Here is a 9,871-nt window from a genome sequence, read left to right on the forward strand (position 1 = left end):
ATGTACACACTAACACATACACACACACACACTAACACAAATATAACACGTCACATGATGTCATTGCTAATAAAAAAATTGTTGGCATATTATAAACTCTTTGTGAATTCAAACGAATACTCCATGTTTATAAAAATCATAACAGATAATAAAAAATTAAATTAATAAAAATAACTTGCTCTATAAATGAGTCGATGTTCCAATTTATTTAAGCTGATTACGATTAATCATGTATTATATTAACTTCTCAATCATTTATTAACAGACTAATTTGTTAATAACAATGTTATTAGGACCAAAAATAATTTAACTTGAAAGAAAATGTTTATGTAAATATTTATGAGTAGTTTATGTCTTCCAAAGAAAATTTTTAGCTTATTTAAGACCTACGAAACATCTCATGGCTAATATAAACTCATATAAAAATAACATAATTTCAACATGGTACTAAAAAATTTAAATTAAAACAAAGATACAAAACATCATAAAACAAAAATAATGAAGAAAAACAAACTAAAAAATGCAACATTTAAGACGTAGGACAACGCAAAAAATACCGTAACAAAAAATGTCATCAGAGCCCTCTTCACAACACATGCTATCTGTAGAAGACATCAATATACATTGTTTATGACTAGCGCTCTTCTTGCCTTTGTATACGTGTTTATGTAGTTTGTATGTGTATCATACGTTTATGTATCTTTGTATCTAGTATCATATGTGTATGCATCATTGTATCTTGCATCATATCTTTGGTTTATAAAGATTTTAGGTAAGGATGCTTTTATATGTTTTATATGCAAATGTGCGTTGTATCTGTGTGGGTTTGTTTGTTTGTTTGTGTGTGTGTGTGTGTGTGTGTGTGTGTGGTGTGTGTGTTATTTTTGTGGTTTGAATTTTATTAAAAGTTTTTCCAAAATTTTATGGCTCATAGTATTTCTCTTTTATGTTGTATATTTCAATTATAATTTTTCATATTTTTAAATGAAATTTTTTTAGGTAAGATTGCTCTTTAAATTTTTTAGACAATTTATCTTAAAAGTAAACATTAGAAAAATGAATGTTCATGAAAGATTCATCAAATAACCTCAGACTAACGCTGTCTGGCGTCAATATATTTTATCGGCGTAGAATTTCAATTCACTTTTCTTGTACGCTTGTCTTGTACAATAAGTATAAATAATAAATAATAAGTATGAAAATTAGTATTCACTTGAAATCATCCCACACACACTTACACATACAAACACACACACAAACACACAAACAAATACATATGCATGTAGACACACATACATCCTATCTAGATGAAGTTCTAATTTAAAGTTACTGTGCTTGGTATTGAGAGTGCACATGAGGTCTGCTTCACTTGTCCATCCAATTCTGTCCACACATATGCGATCCTCTTTCTCTTTCTCTCTCTTTCTCCCTCTCTCTTTCCATTACTTCTTTCTCTTTCTTTGTTTATAATGATTCTTTTTATTGATGCTTTGTTTCCTTATCTTATTTTGAGTTTTCAACTTATATGTTAATGTTTTGTTTTCCTGGTTTTCGGCTTATTTTTTTTATTTGCTTTTACTTTAATTTATAAGTTGAACATATTTTTAAAACCTTAAAAAAAATTAGTTTTTAAAAGTTCATATCGTCTTTTTCGATTCAAATTTTAAACAATTTTTTGATACATATGTTTACTTTAATAGTTTGTAGCATGAGTTTATTATTCAGTGTGGGCTGCGCGTTACATGTGAATTTGAAATAACTAAAATATGCTATATTTCAAATCTTCCAAATTGAAATCCATAACTTAGGAGAGCTCTTAGATTGCAAACAGTAGGCCTACCTGATTGTAATGCTAAATGTTATAAACATGTTATAACATGTTTGAGTGATTATTTTCACTATACATAAATCGTTATAATGCACGAAACTACGCCAAATAATCTTTAACAACAAAACAAAACTAATCAACGTCAACAACAACAAACAAGCAACAAAACAACGGCAGGAGTGTATGGCATTAAAGTGAACATATGCCTCGATGCGAGCAATAAATAAACAATTTCGTCTTTCATCTTACTAAACAGGAATGTTGTACGATAGCCCGAAAACAACAGGTGACATTCATCCAACCCATAAACAACAACAGCAACAACGACAAAACAAACACCAACAGCATCCACATTATCATCAGCTGCAGCAACCACAACATCACCACCAACAACATCATCACGATCAACTAGATATAATGACTTCATCGCGACATGTTGTACAACAAGCTCAAACCGCATTCAACCTTGAAATTGAAAAATTCAACAATAAAACATCAACATTCGCGTCATCGCCATCTTCTTCTTCATCCTCATTTTCATCATCTTCGTCGTCATTATCGTTATCTTCAATTTTGTCTTCGTTATCACCAACACTGGCATCTTCTTCATCGTCGTCGTCAGCGTCCAAATTTCAACGAAACAGCGCTCAATTCAAGATCAACACTTACCAGAAGGTTATTGACACAAGCGACAGTTATGAAGTCTCTAGATCAAGTTGGTCCCTGCAAAGTTTTGCATTTTATTTCATTAAAAGTTTTTTCATGTTACTTATTGTCCACATTTTTTAGCATTTACTGATAAAACTCAAAAAAAAATTATCTTTTTTTCCATCGCCAATACGTTTTCTAAAAAGCCCGTTAACTAATCTTCCAACTTTCAAAACACTTTTAAATTGCGTCATTCAATTTTGTCGTTCGTTTAAATTAAATTTTTTGCAATTTGGTCTTGTTAATGTTGGTTAATTATAAATCATGCTTAAATAAAATTCTCATTTGTTACGTTTGTACATTACTGGTTCGTTTTTATATAAAAAATGTCGATTCAATTTTATTCTTAGTAGTGCAGTGTAAGCTAAAAATATCCATGTATCTGAAGCCTACACTATTTCGACAATTTTTGAAGATGTTATTTATAAAAGGTACCAATTTTTATGAGTATATAAGTTTACACACACACATACAGACAAACAGACACACACACCACACACACACACAGACACACACACATACACACACACATACACACACACAAACATATGCACATGCATAAATTATTCAAAAACGTTAGAAATGTATTGATTCATGCTCTTTCATTCACTCACGTGTGATTAGAGGAGATAGTACAAAAGCAATATAAATGATGGACAATTAGGCGATGAAATGCGCGTGGGCAGGCAGAGAGGCTGCGTAGAAGCTTCTACAAATTTGTCTACGTCCGTGTACGTTTGCGTTATGTGGCACGCGTAAGTGCTTGCGTACGTGCATGTTTATAATCATGTTAATGTTTGAACAAACTATCGATAATAAACCTAATTTATTAGCAAATGAGTAAAAATTTATGTCTGTAGACGTTACTGTTTTTAAAACGCGTACAATGTCAACATTCACAACGTCAAATTTCAAAATTTCTCTTTTATAAAGTCAATAAAAACTTTTTATGTATGCATGCCACATGTATATGTGATTGTGTATGATCGTGCGTATGTGTGGGTTATTGCAGGCGGACGTGCTTTCAAGTGCATAACACAATCTAATCCTATTCCTGTGTTAAATGAAAGAGAGCGTTTGCCAGAAACAAATGAATGAAAGGGTGTCGAATTGCTGTCAATCCCTTCACGTCTTGTGTTTTTCGCCGTGTTTTACTGCTTGTTTAGCTTGTGAAGGCTTTGTTCTTGAAAGATTTTTATTTTTCAATACTCCAGCTGCTTTCGGAGTTGTTTTTTTTAAAAGTTATCTTTCCGAATTTGCATTTTTTGTTTCAACATGTTTTTTTGACAGAAAGTTCAAATAAACAAGTTTGCATTTTCCATTGCTTTTAAGTTTGACGAGAAAGGTAGAAATTTCATCAGTTTATTTCTGTCGATAACATTTTTATGAACTGGATTAGTGAAACAAAACCTCATTTCTGTTCTTCATTATTCAGTTTTTAAAAAAATATTTGGATTGAAAGATTGGAATTAAGACATGCAACACTGAGATTAACTTGTAACAATAAGGTCTTTCTCTTTGCAATGAAAAATTGTAATGAAATTAAATCTTTCTACTTCATCAGGTTCATACAAAAATATAAAAAACCAGCCAGTAAGCTATCACGTAGATCTATTTAATTCTAATCTTAGATGCACTCCAAGCTTCAAATAAATCGCTAAATTGAAAAAACACCTGATTAAATATTGACTGATTAATACATTCGCCCTCCAACACGATACATTTTTTTTTATTCAAATTTAAATTTATTTCTCAAACAGTTGACAATTTTGTTTGGAACATCTTAAATCATATCTGCAATTAATAATTTTTTATCTCATATAATCTCATGCTGTAATGTTTTGGAGGTGTTTTATGTTCTGGCGTTAGCATGGGAGAAAAAAGTTACTTCTATGCAATGCAATAATTAAAATGTCGATTAGATTTTTGACGGGTATGTTTTTATTACTTGTTTCTCATTTTCATTTCAGATTGAATTACTTTTTACTTGATAAATAAATTTCAAAGTGTTTTAATTTGTTTTTAAACGAAAAATTAGGAACATTAAATACATTTTTTACAACTTGAATTTGAAAACGTTTTTCAAAAACAGCCTTAAAGCCCGAAAAATACTTTTTTAAAATAATAAATGAATACAACATCTTCAACAGTATGTTCCAACCTTGAGAAGGGTATATTCCTTTTATACGGGGTGACGGACCCGCAAGCCCTGGATGTCACCCAATCGTTTGGAAAGGTTTTCCATTTGCCCTACATCAGCCACGACAACCCTCCAATCGACTTTAACGCGCCACCCATGATGCGAAAGATCCCAAGACACGTGAACGCCACTACATCGACGGCTACGACAACGCCGACCACAACCACCACTTCATCGCCAGCCACACATTCGAATTTAACAACATCTCAGCCGAACTGGTATTTTAAAACTTCAACATTCACAACACCGCCGACTACAACAACAAAAACACACAGTGCCACAAATTTTTCTCTTCATACTTCAACGCTTACATCATCAATTCCATCGTCAGAATCGTCAGCCTCTGCATCTGACGCATCTTCAGACTTCACGATTTTCATGACGCCTCCATACCATGAAGCAATTGTTGATCTCGTCGTGCATTTTAAGTGGGAGAAGTTGGTCTACATCTATGACACAGAACAAGGTTGGCTGTGATGGCTCTAGTCATTCTGCTGGCTATGGCGATATGTTTGTTGTTTTGCTGGTTATTTTGGTGACTGTGATTAATATGTTGCTTATCATTCTTGTGATTATGATGATATGTTGTGGATCACATTGGTAGTTATGACTATAATACAATAACTGTTTTATGTAAAAATTTAAATAAAAATGGAAATAAAACACCGATGATGATAAAAAATAAAATAAAAAACTTGAATCATTTCATCAAATTTGTTTAATACCATCTCAAATAGTCACGCGTAGTTTAAACATGTTCCGTTCATATTGAGAGCCCCATTGAACGCGGGTAGCAGCTGACGGACAGTGATCGATGATGATTGACAGGCACGTGATCTAGATGATGATGATGATGAGGGTGATGATAATGATGATGACAATGACGATGATGAAGAAAATGTAAGTATTATCACACCATCATTCTTTTCAATAATCTTAATCGCATGTACGATCTCGTAAACTTCAAGTATTTCTCTCTTCCCTTTATTACAACCTTTCTCTTTCTCTCTCTCTTTCTCTCTCTCTCTCTCTCTCTCTCTCTCTCTCTTTCTTTATTCCTCTTTTTTCCTCCACTTCCTAAATCTTCATTTTCTCTCCAATTTCTCCAATTTCTGTGTCACCAGCACCATTATAGAAAAATGACTTATGATGAGTTATAATGAGGTTTAGGCAGGCGAGTCACGTGCGGCCACGTCATCATTTGAGAATTATGACGTCAGAGGTGTTTTATGCGCAATGGTTTATATGTATTTATTTATGTGGTTGTTTTTTCTGCTGTTGTTGTTGCTGCTGCTGTTTTTTGTTAGTTGACTGTTTAGATTTGAAAGTTTTTGGGGGAACGTTATATACCTAAATACACAAACATGAGACAAATGTGTTTGGAAGCATGTGTGTATATATGTATGTTTGTATGCTTGCATATGTGCGTGTGTGCGTGAAAGCGTGCGTGTGTATGTGTACTTACCTACTGATATGCGTGTATATATGAGCATTCGTCTGTGAGGACATTCATCAGGAAGAATATAATATGATTATTGAGACTCGGGCATAATGGCCATGGTTGAGGTTTTCATTGCATGTATGGAGAGGGTCTGAATTTTTTTATTGAGTTTTGTGGTTGCTATGTGGATGCTACTATGACCACAACGACGATGGCTGCAAGCGACGTCAAATATGAATAAATGAGTGACGTTACATGACACCAGCCAATCAGTCAATCAAGCTTTTATTGAAGTTTATGTCATGTCACGAGATCTAACAATGAGCATATACGCTTGCATCAAACTAATGATATACAGATGCCGCATGCGCCAACCCGATATATGCACAACTATAGATTCATAAAATCACACATACACACACAGACACACACGAACGCACACGCAAACACAAGCACACACGGTTGCTTTAATGCATAAAAAGTTTCCCTTTACATCCTTAATGAAAATTTTAGCGTCCATTTACTGAACTGTAAACAAGCGCATGTAGGAATGTTCTCAAGGATGTACGTACATTGTTGTCTTACACAGAATGCTCGCTTCCAAGTTTAAACAGCTTTGTATACGTTTGCATATGCATACATTGCAGTGTGTACGTACATGCGAGATTGTACACACATGCATACAATATAATGATGATAAATAAAAGCGTCGCTATTAATTGCATTATGTGCATGCGTGCGATGGAGAAATTTGTTCATGTTCATCACATCGAATGGAAAGATTCTACCCGGCCGGCTGTGTGTGGTGTGGCGTGGAAACTGCTGGAAAACATGGCCTGTGTGTTTGTGTGCGTGTGTGTGTGTGCGTGTGTGTGAATGCTGGCTCTAATTTATTCCATGTTAAAAAACTTGAGGTGTCCTTGCTTGCACTTCTTCAATTTGTATTTGAGCTATTGAATTAAGATGCAGGCATTGAAAATGAACATAGACAGTTTGAAGAAAAACATAAGCACACATACAAAATTACACACACAAACACACACACAAACACACATACAAACACACACCCGCACAAACACCCACACACGCACAAAGACATACATGCACGCAAAAATTTTGCGTTCAAATCAATAAACTGTCAGCAACCAATATATCTTGAGATGACGATCAAAGCTGAAACGAACATGAAAGGAACATGAAACATCCATAAATTTGATATAAATTCGTCATTATTTTGCTTTTATCCGTTAATAAGGAAGGCTATCAATTTGGTTAAACGACCCGTATCTGCCGCTGGACAACACTCTTGTCTTGTTATCAAATGCATCAACTACTATCATTATATATACATATATATTTCGAGACATAATTTATATTTTGCTTTAAGTATCTATAACTTAATTTATAATTTTGTTTTTTCTCAAAAATATGTATATATACATTATAATACTAATATATTATTGATATATTAGTATTATAATGATATATCACTGTATTATATAGTTAATACTAATAGCTATAAGGACTTGATATGGCAGACTACAACAATAAAATTAATAACTGAACAATGCAATAAAAAAATTAGCATAATCGAACTTCCAAACGTTTTTAACAAATTCATCTACTCAACCCCTTTAAAAGTTATCTTTGAAGAAGACGACCAATGAGACGGCTTTCCTTAGTAATCCTTGCTCAAAAGAACATTGAGCCATGGAATATTATGTAAATTTTTGCACTGTTTGTTGTATTTTTTCTTCAAAATTGAAAACATTATTTGGTAAAAAAAAATTGTTAAAAACATCCTGAGGGTGTCTCGAAATTTGATTATGATCCTACCAGATGTGAGTGACACGTCGGAAACCATGAGGTAGATATTAGCGAAGAATCGGTGAATGCATATTTAATGGCCATTATCGTTGTTAATCATTATCGTTACTGTCGTTTTTGTCACTGTTGTCGCTGCTGTGGTAGCTGCTATGACTGCTGTGGTAGATGCTGTTGTGGCTGCCAGTGCTCTGAGCGCTGTAGTCATTGTTATAGCGACTACGTTTGCAATTTTTTGTTAATATTTTGTGGTTTATTCATTTTTGTCAAATCGTTTATTGCCTGTGATAGATTGAAATGTACTGTTTATATATTTTTTTTATTAAATTCATTTTCAAGAATTATTTATAATTTATTGTTTATTTTAATTTACTATAAATTCAATTATTATTTAAAGTAATAATATAATATGAATCATTCAATTCATAATTAATTTCGTTTTTTTTTGTATCGCCGTTGCAATTAAAGAAGGAATCACGTGATATCCCAGCTGAAATTACGCGCTAAATTATAAGATGTTCACTCTTTCATTAAGTCACGTGCCATCTGCGTCATCGTCTGCGTCATCATTGACGTCATTGTCATTATTTCTTACATAATGATCATTTTCGTTCGGGATAGTTGTTTAGCATCATCATCAACATCATCGTCATTGTAGATTGCATTGTAGATTTGTATCATTGTATTCATATTTGCTTAAAACTGCCACTAACTCATCATCAACACTTACCATCATCTTCATTATCATCATTATAGTGATCTTATTATTCATTCACTTCACGGTGTCATAAATATTAACTTTTCATATGTACAAGTGTAGTGCTTCATAGGGGAAAAGTTTAAAATTCAAATAAAAATGTTTGTATTGGCGCAAAAAATTCAATAATGAAAGAAAAAATATTAAACAACATTAACAAAAGAAAAAGAAAATTTCAAAATTATTTTCAGCAACACGTTTGCCACTTTTAAACTTGATTATCCAGCGAAATACTCATTAAAATGAACAAAAGTTGAGACACTACATACAAGACAGCATCTTCAATTGAAACTTCACTGAGTGTTTCAGAGACAAAACCTTTGAGAAAACACGAATAAAGTTGCAGCAATTACAACAACAACAACAAAAACTACACAGACAACAAAAACAACACTACCACCACCAACAACAACATCAGCAATGACAACAACAAAGCCCGACAACAAACATCCATCCCACCAAATACGACAAGGAGAGATGCCGTAGAAACAGTTTTTTTTTGTTACAAAATTAAACGCTTTTCTAAAAAAAAACCGAAAGATGGACCCGGATGAATTTAATGTGGATTATAAAGTGTTGAGCCTCACATGGCTGCAAAATGTTTACTTTTACGAATGCATGCTCTTTGTGATTGCTTCCACCTCTGCTTTGTTACAGTGACTTCGTTCGATTTCAAAGAGATTCCGCCACTCACATGCTACAATGTGTCTAATGCGTTGATTCGGTCTAATTTATATGAGCTGTGTTTGTTGATGATGTTTCTAAAATGGAAAAGTATGTTTGTTTGTATATGAATTTGTGTGTATGTTTTGTATGTTTTTTGTATGCTTGTTTACATCTTTGCTTGTGGCTAAATTAAATGATTATTTTTGCTAGAAGTATATACAAAAGTATACAAAACCAGGATGTTTTATTTGCACAAGTATAATTGTTTTCAACTTTTACATGAAACTTCAATTTCTATACAATATAATTATGTTTGCCTGTTTCTTAAACAAACATGTTCGTCGTGTTTACAAGCGGGAATACAAAAAGAAACATTTCACGTTACTGTTCAAGCTTGTTGATATTTTTAACTCTTTTGTTGTTCGAGACAAGTTATGTCATTTCTAG

The 9,871-nt window shown here is 32.9% G+C and overlaps 2 protein-coding genes across 2 annotated transcripts in view; both read left to right on the forward strand.

The window, feature by feature from the left end:
• Window positions 1–2,086: 2,086 nt before the first annotated feature.
• On the forward strand, window positions 2,087–3,295 carry HELRODRAFT_167374 (hypothetical protein; the record flags this gene model as incomplete). The annotated part of the gene is made up of 3 exons (XM_009012888.1): window positions 2,087–2,114; window positions 2,241–2,543; window positions 3,201–3,295. 3 exons carry the CDS (start codon window positions 2,087–2,089, stop codon window positions 3,293–3,295), a joined length of 426 nt encoding a protein of 141 aa, XP_009011136.1.
• A 1,540-nt stretch (window positions 3,296–4,835) lies between these two features.
• HELRODRAFT_72038 (hypothetical protein) overlaps window positions 4,836–9,871 on the forward strand; it is a gene marked incomplete at both ends in the record, with an annotated part of 44,359 nt that continues 39,323 nt past the window's right edge. The window contains one exon of the mRNA XM_009012889.1: window positions 4,836–5,209. Within this exon, the coding sequence (XP_009011137.1) occupies window positions 4,836–5,209 (374 nt within the window). The remainder of the gene's footprint in view (window positions 5,210–9,871) is intronic.

This window comes from Helobdella robusta (assembly GCF_000326865.2).
Source record: "Helobdella robusta unplaced genomic scaffold HELROscaffold_11, whole genome shotgun sequence".
Classification (NCBI taxonomy): domain Eukaryota; kingdom Metazoa; phylum Annelida; class Clitellata; order Rhynchobdellida; family Glossiphoniidae; genus Helobdella; species Helobdella robusta.